At 39.2% G+C, this 26,529-nt stretch overlaps 1 protein-coding gene across 5 annotated transcripts in view; it reads left to right on the top strand.

Moving 5' to 3' along the window:
• LOC138761423 (M-phase phosphoprotein 9) overlaps positions 1–26,529 on the top strand; it is a 226,391-nt gene that overhangs the window by 50,386 nt on the left and 149,476 nt on the right. For 4 of the 5 annotated variants that reach the window (XR_011356317.1, XM_069933516.1, XM_069933520.1 and 1 more), the window contains exons 7-8: positions 18,463–18,575; positions 21,004–21,129. Coding sequence is in view for 4 of the 5 variants with exons in the window: in XM_069933516.1 (XP_069789617.1) it covers positions 18,463–18,575; positions 21,004–21,129 (239 nt within the window). In the remaining variant the exon portion in view is untranslated. The remainder of the gene's footprint in view (positions 1–18,462; positions 18,576–21,003; positions 21,130–26,529) is intronic. The other variant, XM_069933517.1, reaches the window with a different exon arrangement.

Below are 26,529 nucleotides of genomic sequence, written 5' to 3' on the forward strand. Positions count from 1 at the left end.
TTTCATCCAAGGTATCCCACATTTTAATCAGATGATATTGTATTGATATTATATTTTTTATTATTTAAAGAAAATTAAAATCGAAACCCACTGTTTGACCAAAAAAAAACAAAAAGCAAAAGACAGAATTGTTGTCAGAGTGATAAATTACCTCATTAGTCAACATTTCTACCTTCATAATAAATCAAAGTTTATAAAAGTCATTCAAAAAGGGTCCCCACAGTGTTGAAAATTTAAATTCAAATCGGAAATTGAGCATCTAATCTTTAAGTTTAAAAATGACATGATGTCACATAACCATTGAGCATGATCAGGCAGGGTAACGTCCCTCCATCTGGGCAGTACACCCCGCCTAGCCATAAGAGAAATAAAAGCTAATGTAAGTAGCTCAGATTCCGTTAATGTTATGTCACCCTCTGCAGGAATTCCAAATGAAACAGTTAAGGGATTGGGTTTAAAATTAACTTTAAAAAGTGCAGAGAAAGTTTGAAATACTTTGATCCAATATTTTTTAAGACTGACATGTCCAGAACATATGAATTAATGAAGCATCTCCATTGTTGCATTCATCACAATGAGGAGATATATCCACATAAAAATGAGGTAATTTCACTTTGGACATGAGAGCCCTAAGGACTAATTTAAATTGTAGAAGAGACTGGCAGGCACATAAAAAAGAGGTATTAACCAATTTGAAAATTACATTTCAAGTTTCTCCAGGAATTAAAAGCTGAAGGTCCTGTTACCGAGGCTTTTTAAATTTTATCTGAGAGAGCCTCTCTTATTCCCAAAATGTATCATAAATGTTAGATATTGAACCATTATTGAAAGGTTGTAAATTAAAAATTACATCAGTTAAATTCTTATCAGTACTCTTAGGAAATATATGTAATTGAGATTGTAAAAAAAATCTCTAATCTGTAGATAACAAAAAAAAAGAGTATTTGGTAGACCGTATTTAACTGAAAGTTGTTCAAAGGAAATGAGACTCCCCTCGACAAATAAATCTTTAAAAAATTTAATGTCAAGTCTATACCATTCTTTAAAAGTTATATCAATTATAGAAGGTTTACATAAGAAATAGGAGCAGGAGTAGGCCATCTGGCCTGTTGAGCCTACTCCGCCATTCAATAAGATCATGGCTGATCTGATCATTGACTCAACTCCACCTAACTGCCTTTTCCCCATATCCCTTCATTCCTTTTTTTTGTAAAAAAATCTATCAAACTGAACCTTAAATATGTTTAATGAAGTAGCCTCAACCACTTCCCTGGGCATAGAATTCCACAGATTCACTACTCCCTGGGAAAAACAGTTTTTCCTCATCTCTGTCTTATATCTACTCCCCTGAATCTTGAGGCTGTGTCCCCTGGTTCTGGTCTCACCTCCAGTGAAAACAATTTTCCTGACTCTATCTTATCTATCTCTTTCATAATGTTTCTATAAGATCTCCTCTCATTCTTCTGAATTTGAGTGAGTATAATCTCAGGTGATTTAGTCTCTCCTCATAGTGTGACAGCTCTTCAGCGCTTGACGTCCTGTTTTACGGAAACTGCCAATATGTTCGGCCTGGAAGTCAGCCTGAAGAAAACTGAGGTCCTCCATCAGCCAGCTCCCCACCTTGACTACCAGCCCCCCCACATCTCCATCGGGCACACAAAACTCAAAACGGTCAACCAGTTTACCTATCTCGGTTGCACCATTTCATCAGATGCAAGGATCGACAACGAGATAGACAACAGACTCGCCAAGGCAAATAGCGCCTTTGGAAGACTACACAAAAGCGTCTGGAAAAACAACCAACTGAAAAACCTCACAAAGATAAGCGTATACAGAGCCGTTGTTATACCCACACTCCTGTTCGGCTCCGAATCATGGGTCCTCTACCGGCATCACCTACAGCTCCTAGAACGCTTCCACCAGCGTTGTCTCCGCTCCATCCTCAACATTCATTGGAGCGCCTTCATCCCTATCATCGAAGTACTCGAGATGGCAGAGGCCGACAGCATCGAGTCCACGCTGCTGAAGATCCAGCTGCGCTGGGTGGGTCACGTCTCCAGAATGGAGGACCATCGCCTTCCCAAGATCGTATTATACGGCGTGCTCTCCACTGGCCACCGTGACAGAGGTGCACCAAAGAAGAGGTACAAGGACTGCCTAAAGAAATCTCTTGGTGCCTGCCACATTGACCACCGCCAGTGGGCTGATATCGCCTCAAACCGTACATCTTGGCGCCTCACAGTTCGGCGGGCAGCAACCTCCTTTGAAGAAGACCGCAGAGCTCACCTCACTGACAAAAGGCAAAGGAGGAAAAACCCAACACCCAACCCCAACCAACCAATTTTCCGCTGCAACCGTGTCTGCCTGTCCCACATCGGACTTGTCAGCCACAAACGAGCCTGCAGCTGACGTGGACATTTACCCCCTCCATAAATCTTCATCCACGAAGCCAAGCCAAAGATAGTGTGACAGAGTATAGAGGGGTGTTTGGGAGATAAATTGGGAAAGGTTTGTTAGGGCAGGTCATATACAAACACTTTAAAACACAGAAAGTAGTTTTTGCAGGAGCTTTAGTGAGAGAGCTCAGACTTTTGATGGACTGTTGTTTTGCAAAAGGCAACAAATGTAACAACAGGCAGTATCAGCTTTGTCTGGAAAAGAGCATTTACTGTCTAGAAGGTCATGTGATCTTTGCAGACAGAAAGCAGAGAAAAAAGCAGGCTTTGCTTTCAGAGAGGAGGGAGTAGGAGAGAGGAGAGAGACACAGACATTGGTTCCAGAGGGGCAAGCTTTGGAAGATGGCCTAGTCAAAGGAGAGGACTGGCTCTCTGCTTTTTCCCTTGGAATAGGAGAAACAGAAAGGAACTCTGTGGTGACCTGAAACAAAAAAAACTCTGAAAACCAACAAGAACTCTTCTGAGTGGTAACATTTATCTGTTAAGCACCAAAGCCTGGTGAATTTTATTAACGTTAACTTCTGTGCACAGTACAAGAATTGCCTGCAACCAGTGAGATTGGACTGTGAACCAAAGAACTTTGCTGAACTTACACACACGTGCGCTTAGCATTAGAGGGGGGGTTAAGTAGGTTAAGTGAGTCAGTAGAGTTAAGTTAAAGTTTGATTCTATATTCATGTTCAAATATAATTAAAAGCAACTTTTGTTTAAGTAGCCCTTTGTAATGTACATATCCATTGCTGCTGGGTTTTGGGGTCCTCTGGACTCATAACAATTGGCCAACCCCCTCATCTCTAGGATCAACCTGGTGAACCTTCTCTGGACTGCCTCCAAGGCCAGTATATCCTTCCTCAAGTATGGAGACCAGAATTGCACACAGTACTCCAAGTGCAGGCTCACCAGTACCTTGCATAGTTGCAGTGTGGCCTCCCTGCTCTTAAATTCAGTTCCTCTAGTGATGAAGGCCAACATTCCATTTGCCTTCTTAATAACCTGCTCTACCTGCAACCCAACTTTTTGCGATTCATGCACAAACACTCCCAGGTCTTTCTGCACAACAGCATGCTGCAGCCTTTCACCATTTAAATAATAATCTGTTCTTCTATTTTTCTTTCTAAAGTGGATGACCTCACTTTACTAACGTTGTATTCCATCTGCCAGACCTTTGATGACTCACCTAACTTAACTATATCCTTCTGCAGCCTCTCCACATCCTCTGTACAATTTGCCTTCCACTCAATTTAGTATCATCCACAAACTTGGCTACACTACACTCTGTCCCCTCCTCCAAATCAGTCAGTGTAAATGGTGAACAGCTGCAGGCCCAGCACTGATCTCTGCAGCACCCCATTTACCACTGTCTGCCAATCAGAAAAACAACCATTTATCCCGACTCTTTGCCTTCTGTCAATTAACCAATCCTCAATCAATGCCAATATATTTCCCCCAACTCCATTCATCTGTATCTTATTGATAAGTCTCTTGTGCAGCACCTTATCAAATGCCTTTTGGAAATCCAAATATACATCAACCTGTTTCCCTCTATCTACCGCACCCACTATATCCTCAAAGAACTCCAGAAAGTTTGTCAAAAAAGACCTGCTCTTTCTGAATCCATGGTGTGTCTGCCTGATGGTACTCCTTCATTCTAAATGTCTCTCTATTTCATCGTTAATGACAGCTTCAAGCATTTTCCTGACTGCAGACATTAAACTAATTGGCCGATAGTTACCTTTCTGCTTACATTCCTTTTTAAAAAGTGGCGTGACATTTGCTGTCTTCCAGTCTGCCGGGACCTGCCCAGAATCCAGAGAATTTTGGTAAATGGCTACCAATGCATCAACTATAACTCCTGCCATTTCCTTCAGTATTCAGGGATGCTTCTCATCAGGACCAGGGGATTTGTCCTCCTTCAGTCCCTTTAGTTTTCTCATCACTCTCTTTTGTAAATAGGATGAGAGAGCAAAAATCTCATTTAAAACAAATTGTTTTCTAAATTGTATCCATATCCACAATGTATGTTTAACCACTGGATTAATTAATTTATTTAGATATATAGGAAGTGGGGATCCAAGAAGAGAAATTAGAGAAAATGTTGTTACAGAATTAGATTCCAGAGATATCCATATTGGACTGCCTTCACATTTATACTATAACCAAAATGTAAGGTTTCGTATATTGATTGCCAAATAATAAAACCTAAAGTTTGGTAAAACTAAACCTCCATTCTTTTAAAGTTTTTGTAAATGGACTTTATTTAGGCAAGGATGTTTATTCTTCCACATATAAGAAGATAAGATTGAATCAAGGGAATCAAAAAAAGACTTGGGAATAAAAACAGGCAAAGCCTGAAAAAGGTATAACAATTTAGGTAATATATTAATTTTAATAGAGTTGATTCTAAAAAGAGGTGGCCAATTTAATAGTGCCTCTTACACGAGTTTGATTAAGGTGAGAAAATTTTCCATTAACAAGTTTTTATAGATTTTAGTAATTGTTACACCTAAATAGGTAAATTGATTTTTTTACAATTTTAAAAGGAAGGTTAGTATTTTTCTGTGCCAAATTATTCAAAGGAAAAAGCTAGCTAAGATGTCTCGACTTACTCCTATTGCCATTGCCCATAGTTATTATCCAGAACTCACTTCTAATTTTCCCTGACATGCTTCCCCTTGGCAACATCATCCTAAAATAAAATGTCAGTCTTCATATAGAGTGACACCATTTAACTCTGCTCTCAGGATGACAAACTCAATCAATCAATAATTGTTTATGAAGTATCCACTATTGACTAATTATCCCATTGCATTCTAGATACCTGTAGGTTGATCATAGATGAGTTGAACAAAAACTGAGGAAATGTAGTTTAAGTACATTGTTTAGGTAACTGTGAGGTCAATAAAGCCTCTTTTGCGCTTGTATCCCACTAAGTCGGCCATTCAGTGTCCCAGGATAGGAATGGTGTTTTTACTGTTCACACTTGACCACTCTTCTTAACTGGGACACTGCATATGATTACACATGCAAGGATCCATCCCTGGGGTTAAGACTGTTTTATCTTCTACCAGTGACATCGTGATGCATCGTGCGATGGTGGACCTGCCTAAATCCTGATCATTGTATTAAGATCTTATATTTCAGTGGTTCTCAACCTTTTCCTTTCACTCACATACCACTTTAAGTATTCCCTATGCCATAGGTGCTCTGTGATTAGTAAGGGTGGTATGTGAGTGGAAAGAAAATGGTTGAAAACCACTGTTTTAATCATACATAATTGACTCGTTATGTGCTTGGTTTCATAACTCCAAAGAAAATGGGCCAATGACAATTTTTCTCAAAAATATTTCAGTAACAATTGGGTCTAGAGCAGTGATTCTCAACCTTGCCTTCCCACCCACATCATTCCTTAAGCAATTCCTTACTAATCACAGAGCATTGATGGCATAGGGATTACTTAATGTGGTATGTGAGTGGAGAGAAAAAGGTTGAGAACTACTGTTCTATTTGAACCAAATTAATCATGCCTAATTAGAAAATAATTAAACTTTATATGCAGCACAGTAGAAGCCTTTCAGCCCTTGTTGTTGTTCTGACCTCTATATTACCTTAATAAGGGACTGTGGGAAAGTGCTAGCAAAAATAGCAATAGCAGCCAATTTTTAAACAGTTAGGAAAGTTTGTTGTGCTATCGCGCACAATTTATACCATGGGGGAAAAGCGATGGTGGACGTGCAGTAGAGAAAAGGCTGTTGCATGACTCTGCATGCACAGATCACTTATGGGGGGGGGGGGGGGCCTCTGCTGCTCAGCATTCTGGGAAGTCAGGTCCGCCATCGCTTTTTCCCCCACGGCGTTTATAAATTGTGCACTATAGTGCCATTAACTTTCCCATGCTACTTATTTCCTCTCCTCCTGCAACTTTCCCATGGCAAAGTTTATACCTTCATTTTAATTTTTTTCTTCCTTCATGTTCCTGCACTCATACAAAAACTTGGTTCATTTCTAACCCAGAATGCAATTTGCCTGTTCTACACTTGCCTGATTGCAATGCTGGGGATTGTACACAGGTCGAGGCAGAGAATATTTTCCTTTCATACTAGATCCTTTTTGGGCCAATTGGCCGTTAATTTCTGGGACCATTTGCAAGTGCTAAAGGGGCTTAAGAGTCATAATCATTGAATTTTACAGCATGAAAACATGCTCTTTGGCCTAACTCCTCTGAGTTGTCTACATCAGCTAGTCCCATTTGCTTGTATTTTGCCCATATGTGAGAAACAGAAGTACAATTGCTCGAGACAAAAATTGAGAACAAAGAACATTTATTTATATTTACAACATTGTACCTTTTGGGTACCTGCTGTGTTCTTTTACCAAGCACTCAAAGCCTTGTGGATGATTTTCCAACTTCCAAGACTCACGGGATCGACCAGAAATGCTAGTGGAAAGATTGGAGGCAAGAAATGTACGATCATCTAATGGCTCACCTCTCCATGGCCAAGTTCCATCCCGGGTTGGTCCACTACAAATCCAACAGTTACGGACCCCAAGCTCCTGGACTGTCAGCTGGTGTAAATCAACCCATAAGTTATCCCCAAGTCTGTGTCTATTCGCCTGTTTCCTGGCCCTCTCATACAGGCTCCTGCGGACTCCATCTGGGGAGGTGGTAGTTGGAGCCATGGTCGTTTCCAGTCTAGGTATGTTGCTGTTCGAATTAAGGGGTCCCCTGGATTGCTGAAGCCAGGAGACATGCATATCCAGCCCCGGGGTGGACAGCCATGAGACCCATCGGCCCCATGACACCAAAGAGCCAAAAACGTCCTGCCCCCGAAGGAGCAAATCTTAAAGGTAACATTTGCTACGCATTGGACTGGCACATTCGACCAAGCCTCAAAGATCCTCTCCTGTCTCATTCCACCTCCCTCAGTGCTGCCCCGTATCCAATAGGACTTTTCACAACCCAGCTGGGAACAGAGGGGTAAGGTAGTCCTCTTACAAATATTTTTCACACAGCTTGTAACATCGATTAGTTTAACAGCAGCAATGAAACAACCCATCCCCACAATAGAGAGTAAAAGACAAATTAACATTTTCTTGGATCCTTCTTTCGCAAAGTCAATTTAACTCTATCGGGGTGTAACTCGCACCACCACTTGGAGTCCCGTGGGTCCTCATGAGTCTCGGGGGGCGAACGATACCACTTTACTCGCTGAACATGCGTCCAACCCTTTTCTCGAGTGCGAACTGCAGTGTCTGTATTCAAAAGTACACAATAGGGGCCGTCCCAGACAGGTTTTAGTTGGTGATCTTGCCATGCTTTTACATATACCCAATCACCAGATTTAATAAAATGAAAAGGATGCTCTAGGGGTGGATTTTGAACTAATAAACCCTTCTGTCTTAATTAACTGCCAATGTATTCCCAGGATTTATTAGTTCATGATCCTGTTTACTTGGTGAAACGCTAATTAAAAGTGAATAGCTGCAATTTAATGCCTTATCTGTTTTTACAATAGTTTCCAAAATCATTGTGGGGCAAGACACCGTTTACCATAACAATATAACATTTCTTTGTGTTAGTGTAAATGTTATATTTAGAATTATTATAAAAAGAAACACAAACCATATTTCCATGGGTTTTGAATATATTAGACCTTATTAAAACGCAGTTGAAGCTGCTTGTCTGTATGGGGCAACCAACCTGCAGTTTGTTAGAGTGAGTACATAACAGACATTGCAGCACAAGAGCCCCTGCGAGAGAACTTGAAACATATTCAACCTTTAGTTCTGCCTTAAGTACACAATTAGCCATAATGATTCGGCGAGTGATATTAACTGTATTCTAAAATGAATTTATTTTAAAAATAGCCGAGTGGGAATAAGACATGTCTTTGTCACTGCAGATGACAACGAATTTGACGATTATTTAACGTCGCTATTGTAATTTAAACATTAAATGCCTTGCGCCAAAGCCCACAGGAGCTGGCCTTATTTAAAGCAATCTGTAAAACCTGCACCGAAAAACATTTAAAATATGTTCTTATGAAGATTGCACACACAATCATTTAAGTACAGGCTAGTTTCTATTATATTCCACTTAAAGTTCTGCTGCATGAATCCTGGAGCTTGTGGTGTCATTATTGAATCAAGAAATATTGGTGCCATGCCAATCTCTCTATAACATGCGATTTTTCCAGTCCTTAAGCCGAGACGTACTGAATAGCATCTGGTACAAGATCTGTGAGCTATTAATGATATTGTTATGCCTATGCACCCAATTGTTCTGAACTATGCCACTAATTTAAATCATATTCCAGCTATTGCAGTACTCACACACTACCATAGACCTGTTCGCAGGTTTATTTCTCCATTAAGCTAAATCCAGTCACGCAGGATTTACCTCCGTGCACAGACATTGCTGGCACTACACAAAAGTGTCTTTGCAGTGGCCAATATCACTTTCCATCAGCCGGTACAAGTTTGCACTCAACATTCAGTGCCGGCTCTCCTGATGTCTAATGAGACACACCACATGACTCAAGCATGTTTGAGCCTCTCTGAACTCTATTAGCGAACCCGTATTTGACCTTCACAACTGCAGTACTATTAACCCAGCAATCTTTTAGACACCACTTCCAGATGAATTTGAAAAACCAGATCATGATTATTTACGATGTAACTTCCGCACGACCGGGTTTAAATATAAACCTGATGAATGGTGGAAGTTATCATGAACTAAATTACAGCGGGGGAGTCACGTGATGGAATAGTGGCCGGACGGTGAACTCCAGAACTCCAGAAAAGTCAGAAAAAACAAAGCAAAACACAAAGGCACAAAAATAAAAATCAAAGTAAAGTGAATATAAAGGTGGAAAGAAGATGGCGACGAAAAAAGAAAAGTCGAAACCAACGGTAATAAGAGAGGAAGAGAAGACAACGGAAGATGAAGGAAAAGGCCTTACCTGTTCGAAGAGGCCCGCGGTGGAGAGAGAAACCCGCTCCCTCAGGTCGGTAGAAATTGGACTACAAAAATGGCTCGCTGAGCCGAGTAAAAGTGCGCAACCGCGCATGCGCATGAAAAAAAACACACCGACGGGAGGGGTGACCAGCTGGGGAGTCGATCTCCACAGCCGGCAATGACAGCTGCAGAACACCTGCAGCAAGAGGAGAACATAGAAGACAACGAAAACAAGAAAGAAGAGAAGAAAAGGGCAACAAAGAAACAACAGATGGCCAACCCAGAGGAAGAAGAAGAGGAAGAGGAAGAGTACAGTGAAATAGAAGAAGAAGGGAAAGGCAAGACAAAGGATATACTTTCTCTTATTAAAGAATACATGGAGTCATTTAAAGAATGGCAAGCGCAAGAATTTAATGATTTAAGAAGAAGAATAAACAATACAGAAGAGAAAATGAATAAAATAGATATGACCTTATCAGAAATGGGAAAAAGAATGGACAAGGTGCAAGAACGAGAAGCAGCAGTAGAAATGGATGTTGAGGACTTAAAAAAGAAATTAGAGGAATCTAATAAAAAAGTTAAAGAGACACAAGAACTGTTAGCTCAGAAAATAGATATAATGGAAAATTATAACAGAAGAAATAACATAAAGATAGTGGGCCTTAAGGAAGATGAAGAAGGCAAGAATATGAGAGAGTTTATAAAAGATTGGAACCCTAGGATCCTAGGATGTCCAGAACTACAGCAAGAAATGGAAATAGAAAGGGCACATAGATCATTGGCCTTTAAACCACAATCACAACAAAAGCCAAGATCTGTTTTAGTAAAATTCCTAAGATATACTACAAGAGAAAAGGTACTGGAGAAGACAATGGAAAAAGTAAGAGAGGACAATAAGCCACTGGAGTACAAAGGGCAAAAAATCTTCATTTATCCAGATATAAGTTTTGAACTCCTGAAGAAGAGAAAGGAGTTCAATACAGCAAAGGCGATTTTATGGAAGAAAGGGTATAAATTTATACTAAAGCATCCAGCGGTATTGAAAATATTTATTCCAGGACAACAAAACAGACTATTCTCGGATCCAGAGGAAGCATGAAAATTTGCAGAACAATTACAAAATAGACTGAGAGATGAAGACGTGTAACGAGAGTACAAAAGACTGCAAACTAAAAAGACATAAGTTTAGAACTCCTGAAGAAGAGGAAGGAGTTCAAAACATCGAAAACGATCTTATGGAAAAAAAACTATTCTCGGATCCAGAGGAAGCAAGGAAATTTGCAGAACAACTACAAAACAAACAGAGAGATGAAGACATGTAATAAGAGTAAAAATGACCACGATTTATATGTATGTGGGTAAAGAGGTATATGTGTGTATATGTATAATGTGCATACATGAATGTATCTGTATTTAGAGGAAAATATAGATAGTATAGACAAGAATTAATAAGGGAAGGAAAAGGAATAGAGGGAATAAGGAGGGAATTAAAAGAGTGACCTTTGTCACATATGAAAAGTGAAATCTTTTCAGGGGGGGCTGGATGGGGGGGTGTTACGGTCACTGCAAAATCAGCTGATGCTTGCGAGTGAATTCGCAAATCCAAATGGAGAGGGGAGATGTGGTTGTCCGACAAGGGATAAAGGACAACTCAGGAGGGGAAGGGGGGATTGGGGCTAAAGAAGTTTTAAATAGGAGAATAAGGAAAATGTTTGATGTTTTAGGAATGTTGTCTTATAAAGGTTTCAAAACAAGAAAACAGAAATGGATAAGAAAGAAAGGTAATGATGGAGAAACGGAAAGGGAAGATAAACAAAGTATAAAATGGCTACGTTGAACTATATGACTTTAAATATTAATGGAATACATAACCAAATTAAAAGGAAGAAACTGCTAAATTTACTGAAAAAAGAAAAAATTGATATAGCATTTGTGCAAGAAACACATTTAACTGAATTGGAGCATAAGAAATTAAAGAGAGATTGGGTAGGACATGTAACAGCAGCATCGTATAATTCAAAAGCAAGAGGAGTAGCTATATTAATTAGTAAAAATGTGCCATTTAAAATAGAAGAGGAAATAATAGATCCAGCAGGGAGATATGTAATGATAAAATGTCAGATATATTCGGAGTTTTGGAATCTACTCAATGTATATTCACCTAACGAAGAAGATCAAAAGTTTATGCAAGATATCTTTTTGAAGATAGCAGATACGCAAGGGAACATATTAATAGGAGGGGATTTCAACCTGAATTTGGATTCAAATATGGACAAAACTGGGAAAAAAATTAACAGAAAGAACAAAGTAACCAAATTTATAATTAAATCGATGGAAGAAATGCAACTTTTGGATATATGGAGGAAACAACACCCAAAGGAAAAGGAATATTCATATTACTCGGCTAGACTCAAAACATACTCAAGAATAGACCTATTTTTGTTATCAGCTCGTATGCAAGATAGAGTAAAAAAAAACAGAATATAAAGCTAGAATACTATCGGACCATTCACCCAATATTGACAGTAAAGTTAGAGGACATCCCTACAAGAATGTATAGATGGAGATTAAACCCCATGTTACTTAAAAGGCAGGACTTTAGAGAATTTATTGAAAAACAAATTAAAATGTATTTTGAAATAAATACGGAATCAGTGGAAGATAAGTTTAACTATGGGATGCAATGAAAGCATTCATTAGAGGGCAAATAATAAGTTATGTAACCAAGATGAAGAAGGACTATAATCAGGAAACAGAGCAGTTGGAAAGGGAAATAGTAAATATAGAAAAAGAATTAGTAATGAAGGAAGATATCACTAAAAGAAGAGAATTGGCGGATAAAAAAATAAAATATGAAACACTACAAACATATAAGGTGGAGAAAAATATAATGAAGACAAAACAGAAATATTATGAACTAGGGGAAAAAACGCATAAAATCCTAGCATGGCAGCTTAAGACAGAACATGCTAAGAAAATGGTATTGGCATCAAGGAAAAAAGACAAACAAATTACATATAATCCAAAAGAAATTAAGGAAAACTTTAGAGAATTCTATGAACAATTATACCGAACTGAAAACGAAGGGAAAGAAGGGAAAATAGATGAATTTCTAACTAAAATTGAACTACCAAAACTACAAATAGAGGAACAAAATAAATTAAGAGCCATTTGGAATAGTAGAAATACAAGAGATAATAAAAAAATTACCAAATAATAAGACACCAGGAGAGGATGGATTCCCAATAGAATTCTATAAAACATTTAAAGACTTATTAATTCCGCCCCTCCTGGAAGTAATCAACCAGATTGATAATACGCAAAGCTTACCAGATTCATGTAAAACAGCAATAATTACAGTAATACTAAAGCAAGGGAAAGATTCACTCACACCAGCGTCATATAGACCAATATCTTTACTTAACACAGATTATAAGATAATAGCTAAATTATTAGCAAACAGATTAGCAGAGTATGTACCGAAAATGGTAAATCTAGACCAAACTGGATTTATCAAAAAAAGACGCACAACAGACAAAATTTGTAAATTTATTAACTTAATTCATGCAGTAGAAGGGAATAAAGCACCAACAGTAGCAGTTGCTTTAGACGCAGAGAAGGCCTTTGACAGAGTAGAATGGAATTATTTGTTCAAAGTATTGCAAAAATTCAGTTTACCGGAGAAGTATATTAATTGGATTAAAGCATTATATAAGGGACCGTTAGCAAAAGTGACAGTAAATGGACATGTATAAAAACAATTTAACTTAAGCAGGTCAACAACGACAGGGATGCCCACTACCACCTTTATTGTTTGCGTTAGCTATAGAACCACTAGCAAAATTGATAAGAACAGAAAATAATATAAAAGGGATAAAAATAAAAGACAAGGAATATAAAATCAGTTTATTTGCGGATGATGTTATAGTATACTTAACAGAACCAGAACTATCAATAAAAGAATTATATAAGAAATTGAAGGAATATGGAGAAGTGTCGGGTTACAAGATCAACGTAAATAAAAGTGAAGCAATGCCTATGAATGATGCGGATTTTTCAAAATTTAAGAAAGAATCACCATTTAGATGGCAAATGCAAGCAATAAGATACCTAGGTGTACAAATAAACAAAAATCTCGGCCAACTATATAAATTCAATTATTATCCACTAATGAAAAAATTACAGGATGATTTAGAGCATTGGAAAGATTTACCATTAACACTAATAGGAAGGATAAACTGTATTAAAATGAACATTTTTCCAAGGATATTATACCTATTTCAGGCATTGCCAATACAACTGACAGAGAAATTCTTCAAGGAGTTAAAGAAAATAATAAGGAAATTTTTATGGAAAGGGGGGAAACCGAGGATAGCACTAGATAAATTAATAGAATGGTATAAACAAGGATGCTTACAACTGCCAAACTTTAAAAATTATTATAGAGCCACACAATTAAGATACCTATCAGATTTTTATCAAACAAGGGAAAAGCCAGATTGGACTAGATTAGAATTAGATAAAATAGGGGAAAAGACACCTGAACACATCTTATATAAATGGGATGAAAAATTGGTACAACATAGAAGTTCTCCAGTATTACATCATCTACTCAATATTTGGAAGAAGATTCATGTAGAAAGAAATAAAACAAATTATCAATTACCAAAACTAATATTGACGCAAAACAAGTTACTCCCTTTTACAATAGATAACCTTTCCTTTAGAGAATGGGAGAAAAAAGGGATCAAAAGAATAGAAATATGTATATTAAACTGCAAGAAAAGGAGAATGAGGAAACAAATGGTAAAACTAAACAAAAATGGGAACAGGATTTAAATATAAAGATAAAAAAGGAAACATGGGAGAAGTTATGCTCTGGAACGATGAGAAATACAATAAATACGAGGTTACGTATGATACAATATAACTGGATACACAGGCTATACATTACACCTCAAAAGTTAAATAAATGGGACCCAACAGTATCTGATAGATGTTTTCGATTTAAAAAAGAAATGGGAACAACAATTCATGCAATCTGGACATGTGAGAAATTAGAAAATTTTTGGGAAGATCTCAATCAGATATTAAATAAAATAACAGAAAACAATATACCAAAGAATCCAGAGATCTTTCTCCTAAGTAACATAAAAAACAAAGAATTTGGAATTGATTTGGAGGATGCACAAAAAAGATTTGTTAAGATAGCTCTAGCCGTAGCAAAAAAATGTATTATGTCAACCTGGAAATTGGAAGATAATTTGAAAATACAACAATGGTATATAGAAATGAATAAATGTATTCCATTAGAAAAAATAACATATAGTTTAAGAAATAATATTGAAATATTCGAACAAATATGGGAGCCTTATATTAAACACAATAGCGAAAACCTATCGGCGACAATCTCTACCTAAGTTAACGGAAGGAAAAGGAAATGAAAAGAATGGACTCAGTGGAATTTCTGGTGTATTTTTATTGAATGACAACATTGTTCGACTGGTTTAATGTATCCTAGATTTTATACCTTAAATGGACGGGAGGGGGGAGGTGGGGAGGGTGGGAGGGGAGGAGGGAGGGGGGGGGAGAAAATGACATTGTATATGTGTGAAAAGGAAAAAATGTGTATCATGGTTAATGTGATTTATGGTGTGAAAAATAAAAAATTATTAAAAAAAACTAAATTACAGCGGCAATACAGAGAAATTGTGCTGAGGCATGAGTTTCACTCCGGAGGAAAATGCACCAGAGAAATCAATCATTAAATTTATTGGATTCCCCAGAGGTTTCTTTATTCTCCAGAGGTGGGCGATCTTTAAGCTCACGGACCTTGACTGCTGAATGTGTAGAATAAATGTACTAAATCTATTGAGAGGGCTCCATACCGCTAACTGCAAGACAGGAGCCTGGAGCCTCAGTTTCAAGTGAACAGAATACAATTGATTAGTGCCACAACGCGCTTAAAGGGTCATGCACACTCCCCCTTCAACTGGCTGATCCAGCCACTTTACACATCAGATCCTTTCTTTATCTTATATACATTTAAGAAAAGTAAGACGTATAGAACTCACCCTACTTGCGCAAACATTTCTCCCTGCAAATGTTATAACATCGCTCAACTCTCATGTACTCCCTGTGCAAAATCACATTTGAATACAATTTATTTCATAAAATTAAATTAACTGGTAGTTAAATTCGCTCATTCTAATGTATTGATAAACGATCATTTATGACATTTACATTTTAGCATGAATTTTAATTAATATTGGTCAGTGACTGAAGTGAGAAGTCGTGATTTATGAAATTATCTCTGGTCTCTCCTCTCCCACTCCCGGCGCTTCTCCCAACGTCCAGGAGCTGGCACACAGCCCCTAACATTTCCCTGCTGTCCCTCCACAACTTCCTTGACTGCCTGCATCAAAATCTTAGCCTTTCCTTTCTGTTTATCCTCAGACCTCTGGACGTATGCCCTTTGTGCGATCTGTAAAAGCTGTGTTATTCCCTGTTCATGACAATTCTCAGTCTTCTGCAATTTTCTCCTGATGTCTGGGGCTGAATTAGTAACGAAGCTCGTTAATACCAATTGTTCACCTGCTGGGGATTCTATATCCAAACCCCCCATATTGCTGTATGGCTGCATGCAACCTATTCAGAAATGCAGAGGGGGTCTCCTCGGGACCTTGGGGAACCTCAAATGCTTTCTTAAAATTCTGTCCCTTTGGAACAGACTCCTTGATTACTTTTATCAGATTAACCCTATATTCCTCCATTAATGTGCAATCATCATTAGTATTCTTATCCCAATTTGGTTTTGCCAGGGGGAATTTAAGTTCCCCAGGTATTGCCTCTGGTCCCCCTTGGTGTTCCCTATCCCAGACTCTAATCCCTGCCTGGCGAATCATTCCACGTTCATCCAAAGTGAACAGAGCCCTAAAGATCGATGTTAACTTATCCCATGTATATATATTTGGTCCCAAAAATTGATCTAATTGTTCGGCATATTCCTGAGGATCCTCTATCAGGGAGGTCATTTCTCTCTTAAAGTTACGCACCTCCGTACTAGTCAGGGGCACATTTACGAAACCGAGTCCCCCTCCCACAGGAACTTCCCGTAAAGGTCTCATCCAGTTAATTTCTGGCTTATCCTCTCCTTTATAATGTCTAGGTTCCTGCTCTCTGGTAAATGAATCAAAGGGTTCTACCCTTCCCTCCCGGAGGGTTTCACACTGTTTTGAATCAAACTCTCCTCCCTCTCTTGTCAATTGAGGTGGTAATCTAGTACCTTGTGAACGGGTCATCATACTTTCTTCTCCTTTCTTTAGCTGTGGGGGAGGAGGGGAAGGTGAAGAAGGGTAGAGCATAGGAGAGAGGGGAAAGATAGGAGCTGGCATAGGAGGAGCATAAGGTGGAAGAAGGGAATGTAACACATCCCATCCTTGTGTTTCAGGGACAAAAGGTTCCTCATCCTTCTTGTCCTTACATTCTTTTTCATTCAAAACCAGTTGATCAACCGATCCACTGAGCCAGCAGGCTGCATATTCTCTGCTCTCAATATTATCTCTTTGATTTTGATAGAGCCAGATGTTCAATGCCTGACACATCCAGTTCTCATTGGATCTGAACTTTGGCCAATATACCGAATTCCCTTTTATCGGGTTTTTAACCTATTCCAGACAGCAATACCTGACCATGGTCTGTTTGTCTTTCCCGCGGGTTCTCCCCGCACCCCAATCAGATAGCGTTAATCCTAACGGACTTTGCTTAGTTATCTGATCATCCCGTCCTTCCTTAGGACTATTTCCCTTGCTACTCACACCTCCCATACTAACAGGTAAGTAAAATTCCTCTTACCGGGATCCAGTAGCTATTCCTAGCGCGCTTCCTTAACGTCCTCCCGTCATTTGTTCTCAATGCCTCTTCTCAGATATCACTCGCTTCATCCACTGACCAGTCACCTGTCGTCCGTGAGTCCAGCTGAATCAGCCGGGGTGCACCTACCCTCGTCGTCGGGCACTCTGTCAGTGGAGGGAGTGGGATCCCAGACAAGCCCCCATTTGTGAGAAACAGAAGTACCTTCACAGAAATTGCTCGAGACAAAAATTGAGAACAAAGAACATTTATTTATATTTACAACATTGCAAAGTTGGGTACTCTCCCCTTACCTTGGGAAAGTATCCCGAGGGCGGGAAGTCTCTTTGTTTTTCTACAATTTTTACTTCACCTCCCCTTACATTTGTCTTACGTTTGTCCTTCTTGGATTGGTTTGGCACTTTTCCCTATTCGTCTGACTCTTGACTGACTCCAACTTTCTCTTATCCCGTGCTCACACTGCCTTTCCCCACCCCCTATTAAACAAGCTCTTTGTGTCTGTACGTGCATATTTCTTAAATTCCTCTGTTATCTGTTTACTCTGTTCTGCTTTTTCATGCGCCATTTTACACAAAGAACATTTTAGCTTTTTCCTTGCTGTTTCTGTCTACCTTCTATAACTGTTTCAGAACTCCTACCATTAAAATAATAACTGTTTCTAAACTCCTACACATATGCATGAAAACATGCTCTTTGTCCTAACTCCTCCAAGTTGTCTACATCAGCTAGTCCCATTTGCTTGTATTTTGCCCATATGCTTCCAAATCTTTCCTATCTACGTATCTGTCTGAATGTCTTTTTAGCATTCTAATTGTACTTGCATCTACCATTTGCTCATTTCACGTCATGTGTGATATGACCACCAGTTTGCTGCAGGGGGTGATCTCTGTACCTAACGGGCTGACTCCACCTAGCCGGCTGTCAATCAGCCGACCTGAATATAGACCTGAGCTGGCCCCTCCTGAGCCAGTCACATAGGGAGCCACCAAGGCATGAACTGGAATAAAGCCTGTTGTACAGTCTTTTGAGTTTTGTGCTTGCTTGCTACTACCTCAATGCACCACACGTACCTACCACTCTCTGGGTGGAAAAAGTTTCTGGTATCTGCATTTTAAGATGAGCTTTTGTTATAACCTTAATGCCTCAATGTTTATATACCTAATTTTACTTTTACTTTAGGGCTATCTTACTGGAAGATGGATGAGAGTGACCTGTACCACTCTTTACCGAAGAATAAAGAGACTGATTTTGTTGATGTAGTCTCTTCTTCCAGAGCTGTCAAAACATTCCACGTATGTAGAATAACTGGAAAAAAATGCAATATTGTAAAATTATTAATTTTCTCAAACAAGCTGTTTTTTCCAACTGCATGTTCAATTCTTGGATGCAATTGAATATTTTATAATTGGATTATGGGGAATGCCTTGAAGCGTCATTTTCTCATATTTTTCTTTTATAATTAAAGTAACTAATTTTTCATTCAGGCTTTCATTTGGTCTTTCTCTTGAGCAAAAACAAAATTATGAATTTATTAAAATGCATTTGAAGTGGGGAAACAAAGAAAGAACACAGACTTTACAATTATGGGGGTAAATGGAGAAGCCCTAGTTGAAATGAACATAGGCAACAAATTGGTATTGAAATGACTGGGTGCAGGCTGAAGGGTTTTATTCCATCTCAATTGCTGTTGTCTACAAGATGTGGTTGGGTGGCAGGAAATATTTTTTATATTTCATAAACCCTATTGGCTGCATTTAACATCAATATGTATGCAGATGTAGCTATTAAAATATTTGTCTGAGATAATTTGCTTTTTAAAATCAAAATTTGGGAAGTTTAATCAGAAAGATCATATCAGCAAGCTACTTGAGGGTTATCATTCACAGTGGTTGAATGGTGTACTGTTTAATTTCATATCAGCCTTGACTTAGTTCAAGTTCACTTTTATTATAATCCGATTGCACAAGTACAACCCGATGAAACAGCATTCTCTGGTCTTTGGTACAAAAACATGCAAACGCACATATAGGCAAATAATACATATGCAGTACTTATAGACATATATAAAAATAAATAAATATATTTTAATATATAGTAAATTCTTGGAGGGTTTTTTTGAGCAGTTCATTCATTTGTTCAGCAGTCTTGCTGCCCATGGGGAGAAACCGTTTCTCAGCCTGGTGGTTCTGGCTCTGATATTCCTGTATCTCTTTATTATCATTGGAAGGAGGATTATTCAACACGGGAATACAATAGCTATTTGAATTAAAATCCTTTATTTTCCACTGTGGCTTTTGATTTCTACCCAACTGTTTTTCACAAAAATAAGTGATCAAGATGTGATATGTTCAGTATTTGTCAATAATCATCAGGGATGGGAAATCTCAGTTACGTGGAGAGATTAGAGAAATTGCATTTTTCTTCTGGGAACTGACATGATTAAGGGGAAGTTTGATAATGAAGTTACTATTACAGCGATAAAAAGGTGTTTTGATAGGATACGAAAGGTATAGAGCAATATGGGTCTAATGTGGGCAGATGAGATTTGTGTAGGCGGACATCGTGGTCAGCATGGATGAGATGAGCCGAAAAGGCTTGCTTCTGTGCTGTATTTTTCTATGAAATGCAAAATCATTAAAACATACATTTAAAAAAAAATCACTGAACCTGGTAATATGATTCTACTCAATTCATGCTTATGATTAAAAAAAATTTATTAGATAGTCTCACAATGGTCTTCGGTTTTATTTAAAATGAGATCATAGGGGCAGCATGGTTAGTGTAGTGATTGTTGCAATGGTGTTGCACTGACATGACCAACAACCAGGATTCAAATCTGCTGTCTGTAAAAGTTTGTATGTTCTCCTCGTGATCTCCAGGTGTTTTAGTTTCCTTCCATGTTCCAAAGACATATGGGCTAATTGGTAACATGGGTATATTTGGCCAGCATGGGCTCGTGGGCCAGAAGGACCTATTACTGTGCCATATCTCTATAGTTTAAAAAAAATAATCTTGATTGATCAATGGTTATAACAATGTGTGCTGTAATAGTTCCATGATTCGATAAAACCCATATAATACTAACTGATTTTGTTGGTTTAGATGGAGCATAAGCAATTTGATGATCTAGATCACCCATTCTCAACCTTATTTTTTGGTTATTGCCCCCTTAGGATTTTGGTCAAGTTTATGGGCCCCCTTCCCTGTGAAACAGTCAACTTTTAGTTGGTTTCTTCCACACTTCTCTCCTACTGACTAGGTAAAAAACCCCAGCAAATATTTAGGATTTCAGTCCATGTCCTCCCCCCCCCCCCCTTAATTGTGCTGAGGCCACCAGGGGGGCTGAAAGGTCCCCGTTGAGAATGGCTGGTCTCGATTGCATTTTCAGAATTGTACTGATGGTGCTCCAACTCCCTTTGTTGATTAGCCTTTATCTTCTGCAGGTTTTGCTTATAAGCACCAGCAAATTTTCATCTTTCACTAAACCAAGTGGTGCCTTTGCAACTACTCCCTTTTCTTTACTTGTAAACCAACACCATTTGCTGCTTTTGTGTTTCTAGATTGCATTCACATTTGCAGACAAGATCAAGATATTCCCTTATTTTACATTTTATGAAACACAAAATAAATCCAAGGGATTGGTTGCTGGGACAGGTTTACTTTTTAATTTCCCTTGAAATAGTTGGAAGTTTGCATTAACTGGACCCTATTTATTTCTAGCTCCCAGTTGATCCCCGGTATAAGCTTCCTTCACTGAAGGAGATTTACTGTATGAAGCAGAAGGGAAATAAGAGTCAATCTGGCTGTGGTTCATATTCACCTCCAGCCTTTCGATCTCCTCCACAGGTAAGGCAGTTTCGGCCAAAGTAGCAGCATTTTACATTTGTGAATTGCCTTTAGTTTAGCAGCAGATCTCAAAATTTTGGGAGTAGGAAGTTTGTGGTACACTGAATTATTGACAAATACAAGTTGCTGAAGCATAGTTAAAGAACAAAGTTTTGTGCCTTTTGAAGATGGCTTAAATATTACAAGATCAAAGAATTTAGCAGCAGAATTGCAGAAGGCAAGCCTTAATTAATGGACATCCTGGAGCAGGGGATGTAATGTACAGTGGATCAGAAGAAGAAGAACATGGGGCATGAGAGCCACCTGGCTAAAGTGGGATAAGTCGACACTTTTGGCATGGAGCATGAGTGTTTTGGTCATTTGTAGATCAGGACTTGGCTTAAAATGTTTGAGGGAAAGCCATTGGAGGTTGTCAAGAGCAAGGTAGGAAGTACTTAAACTATTTGTTACAGGTGATTGTGTAGAGTGAATCTTTGAACTTTGAGATGCAGTCAGTCATTAAAAAGTCAGATGTTGAAATGAAATGTGAATGAATGCTTTACTGAATTGTTTATACTCACGTATATTGAGGAAAGAAAGCAGTGCTGCCGGAGCTGCTGTAACAGCAGTGCTACCACTGGTGCGGACCTATCACATTTCCTGTTTTATTGCATGACAATTAAAGAATCTTGAATATGGTGAAAAACTTTGATTTGTGTATTATCCATGCAAGTCCACTTCTATCTAGGTCAGTAGGTAATGCAAAAATAACAACCAAAGGGCAGGGGATAGTGTCATATAAAGTAGTACTGGGTATAGTATTAAAAAGAAAAGTACAATTAAACAGTTTAGGGATGGCATAGGGAGAAGACATGGACAGACACCTCCCCTGGCAGAACTATTAAAAACCCGTTTTTAAAGTTTTAAAACTTTTTCAGAAAGTATTGAACATATTGCTGAAATATCCTAGAAGTAACTATGATGAAAACAAAAGCACAAACAACTTTTTTAAAAAAACTATTCCAAAACAGCTATCAAGCACAGAAGAATTTGGGTCTACCTTTGAAGTGGAGCCTTCGGAGTAGATTCCTCCTCATCCCCGTCCACAGGACTAGTCCTCTAGTAAGATTCGTTCTACACCAGCATCGACTTCACATAGTGCTGTGGAAGATGGTGCTGGCACCCGATGTTGTCCTGCTCCGGACCAGGAGGAGCAACCATGCATGTGCATTACATCGAATGTGGCCCAGGCTGCGGGGGAACCTGGCTTCTCTCAGCCCAGTGATCCTGGGCTGACGGGGGAGGGGGGGGGGGAGGGGGGGGGTGGGGAGGGTCCGCACCGACATTCGGGCTGAAATAGTTTCAGCATCAACGCATCAACAGGGGAAGAGGAAGGAGACACTGGAGTACTGGAAGAAGAATAAGATCAAGGTATAGAGGAGGAAGAAACTATTATATACAAGGGTAAGCCCATAGTTAAACAGGCTTTAAAATTTAAACCTGATCCTCATTATTCAGATTTAACTTCACAAATTAATATATTTAAACAGATTGAAAATTTGGCAATTCAGATGGATCAAGGTTTTTCATCTGTGAAGAAACAGCTTGCTGACATGAAGGGGGAAATACCTTCTATCAAGTTGGATGTGGCAAAGTGTCTGAAAGTGGTGGACAAAGTGCAAGATAAATTTAAGAAGATTGAAGAAGATTTTCTTGATTGTAACGATGATGTGGAAAAGATGGGACAGAGAGAAGATTCATTTATTGGTTGAGAAATTCAGAGAAGTGATTTGTTGAAGAAAATTGATGCTTTGTAGAATCAAAGTCAAAGGAATAATGTAAAAATTGTGGGTCTTTTGGAAGGTCCAGACCCAGTTCAATTTTTTCAGAAGTGGATTCCCGAAGTTTTGGGAAAAGAATATTTTCCGAATGGTCTGGAATTGGAAAGAGCTCATAGAGCTATAAGAAGGAAACCTCTTCCTGGTCAAGCTCCACATTCTATCCTGATTAGATGTTTACATTATCAAGGTAGAGAATTGATTTTAAGACTTGCTGTTCAGAATATGAGAAGTAACCAAGGCCCTTTAATAGTTAAAAATGTCTTTTTTATGCTGATTTGAGTCAAGCTGTTATTAAACCTCATAAAGAATTTAATTCAACTAAAGTTGTTTTGTGGAAGAAAGGATATAAGTTTGCTTTTCGATATCCTGATATACTTAGTTTTTTATAGAGATTTTCAATCTCAGTTTTTTTTCCAATGATGATGCTGAAGCTCTTACATTTGCTAATTCTTTACCAGATAATAAACAGGGGCGAAGTCTAGAAAGGTTTCTTCAGCAGCCTGTTTTAATTCCGGAGAGAAAGAATTGAAGGCGAAAGATGAAATCTCAACAGTTGATTGATTATTGACTTGATCATCATTAATATCAATGAGATTTGGAGGAAGCATATCATATATATGGTTTTCTTTAGTTTTTCTTTGAGGAGATCTTTTGGTCCTTTTTGTGTGGTTGCCATGGGGATCTGCTTTGCTATGTGAGGTGGTTATTGAAACATTTTTTATTTATATTTTGCTACTTTTAATGTTAACGGGCTTAATAATCTGATTAAGAGAAATAAAACCAGTTTAAGGCATTATTTTTTGCTAATGGGAGGTGACAGTGAGAATCTGGAGGTGTTTATTTTCAACATCTTTTTTCCGTCCAATGAGATGTGTGACTGGGTTGGGATGTGTCCTTTTTATGTTGTTTTCTGAGGCAGTGGGAGGGAAGGCTGGTTTGCATGATGACCTGAGCTATGTTCAAATCTCTCTATAATTTCTTGCAGTCTTAAGAAGAATATTTCCTGTACCAAGCTGTGATTCATCAGGACAGAGTACTGTAGAAAGATTACTGTAGAAAGGGCGCATTTGGGATGTGCCAAATTTCCTTAAGTTTCTGAGGAAGTGGAGGCATTGGTAAACTTTCATCCCTATAGCATCATTATTGCTGGACCAGGAGAGGATGTGGTAATATTTACTGCTATTGTGTTTGGGAGAGTATCATAGAGGGACAAGTCTGGACATGTGTTACAATTACAAAGCATTTTTATGGTATAATACCACCTTGGAGGCGGCTCAATGAAAAGAAAAAAAGTTGAACTTGCTTTTTTATGGAGAAGGCCTGCAAGGTGGATCCAGCATTGCTTTCTCACTAAGTGGTGTCTGGAGCTGTCTTCCAGAGCTGTGGAAAGCGGGGTGAGAGGTGCAGAGAAGGGAAATGGTGACTGAAGAGCCAGTAAGAATGTCAGTGGAGATTTGTTCAAGGAGTCTTGGGACTCAGGCAGATCTCCTGTGCAACGTAATTAGCTCTATTACTGTATATGGGATTTTAAAAAGCCCTCTCCTGGGTTGTGGGCAGATGATGTAATCATGATGTCATCAGCCTGCTCCCTTCGTAACCCCTTTCAGCAGCATTGACTTTAGGGAGGAGGTAGAGAGAGTCACTCCACTTCTGACTCTGCCCTTAGAGCTTTCAACAAGATAAGTTAAGCAATATAAAGGTGGAGAATATCCGCCTTTACATTCGTTTTTTTTTCCACTATAAAAAGGCCCACAGATAAATTTATTGAATGCAGAGGGGAGAAAGTCAAACGATACTTAATTACTCTAATCAAAAATATAGACTTTCTGTAGTGTGAAAAAAAGCTCTCAAGACAGAAGGAGAACATATGTTTTTATCAGCTTATAACTGAGGGTAGGGTCTTACAGTGGTCTTCAGAAGGACAGAGGGTTTAGGCAGGAAACCAGGATTATATATGGTAGATGGGAGCAGAGCCAGCCATCAGTATAACACACCAGAATTTAGAGTCTGTGGATGAAGACAGAGAACATTGATTCAGAAAGAAAAAATAAAAAAAAATATAGTTATTTACAAATTAAAGTGACCTGGGGGTCTGGAAATCCTGGTAGAGAGCCTAAACACGGGAGGTCCTTGGGTCTCCTTGTCCCCTTGTGACAGAAATGTGGTGGGCGGGGTCACTGGGTCTACAGTGCACTTTCCTCCTGAACCAGATTCCCTGAGGCCCTGACTGGGAGTGGCAAGAATGAGCTCCGCAGCTTGTAGGGCACTTGAGGCAACAGACTCTCTGTTCCAGTGGGTGCCAGGTCCATATGGTGATGGTGTCCTCCCTGCCATCTGGGTACTCCACATAGGAGTACGTGGGATTGGCTTGGAGCAGTTACACCCTTTCCACCAGGGTGTCGGACTTGCTTCTCCTCACCTGCTTCCTGAGAAGGACTGGACCAGGAGTGGTGAACCAGGTTGGGAGTGTAGTCCCCGATGCTGACTTTCTCTCAAAATTGAATAGGACCTCGTGAGGAGTAGCATTGGTAGCTCTACATAGTAGCAACCAGGTAGAATGGAGCGCCATAGGAAGAACTTCCTGCCAGCGAGAGTCTGGAAGGCCTCTTGACTTGAAGGCCAGTTTGACAGCCTTCCAAACAGTGGTTTTCCTTTTCAACCTGCCTGTTTCCCCAGGGGTTGTAGCTAGTAGTTCTGCTGGATGTGATACCCCTTGCCAGCAAGTACTGATGTTGCTCTTCGCTCATAAAAGGTGAGCCACGGTCACTATGTATATAGCTGGGATACCTGAACAGGGTGAAAATGGAATCTAGGGCTTTTATGACTGAAGAAGTAGACATGTTTGGACATGAGATGGTGAACAGGAAGCAGGAGTACTCATTACTGATGGAGAGGAAGAAAGTGTTCCTGTTCATGGGGGCAGGAGAGCTCCCTTAATATCGACACTGAGCTGTTCAAAGGGCCTGGATGACTTAATCAAGGTGCGCTCTTGCAGGGTGGTAGAAGTGCAATTTGCACTCTGTGCAGACCTAGTCATTTCCCTGACATCTTCCATGGAATAGGGCAGATTGCGCGCCTTGATAAAATGAACCATGTGGGTAACCAGTGGATGGTAGAGCTCATTATGTAGAGACCGCAGTTGACCATTGTGTGCAGAGGCACAGCTTCCTCTGGATAAAGCATCTGTAGGGTTATTAAGGGCTCCTGCCTGATAGGCAATGTCATAATTGTAGATGGAGAGCTCGATCCTTCACCTAGTAATTATATCATTTTTGATTTTTCCCCCTTGATGTTATTAAACATAAATGTGATTTTTCCCCCTTGATGTTATTAAACATAAATGTAATTTCCTACCAGCCAGGTTGTGCCTCCAGTGCCTCATGGCTTCTACAATGACTTGAGCCTCCTTTTCCACAGAGGGGTTTCAGAGTTCGTGGCCTTGCAATGTCTGAGGGGGGGAAAAATGCAACCAGCCTTCCCGTCTGGTTGAGGGTAGCAGCCAGGGCCACGTCTGAAACATCGTTTTCCACCTGGAAAGGTACATTCTCGTCCACCGAGTGCATGGCGGTTTTTGCATTGT

This window comes from Narcine bancroftii, chromosome 4 (genome assembly GCF_036971445.1).
Source record: "Narcine bancroftii isolate sNarBan1 chromosome 4, sNarBan1.hap1, whole genome shotgun sequence".
Classification (NCBI taxonomy): Eukaryota; Metazoa; Chordata; class Chondrichthyes; order Torpediniformes; family Narcinidae; genus Narcine; species Narcine bancroftii.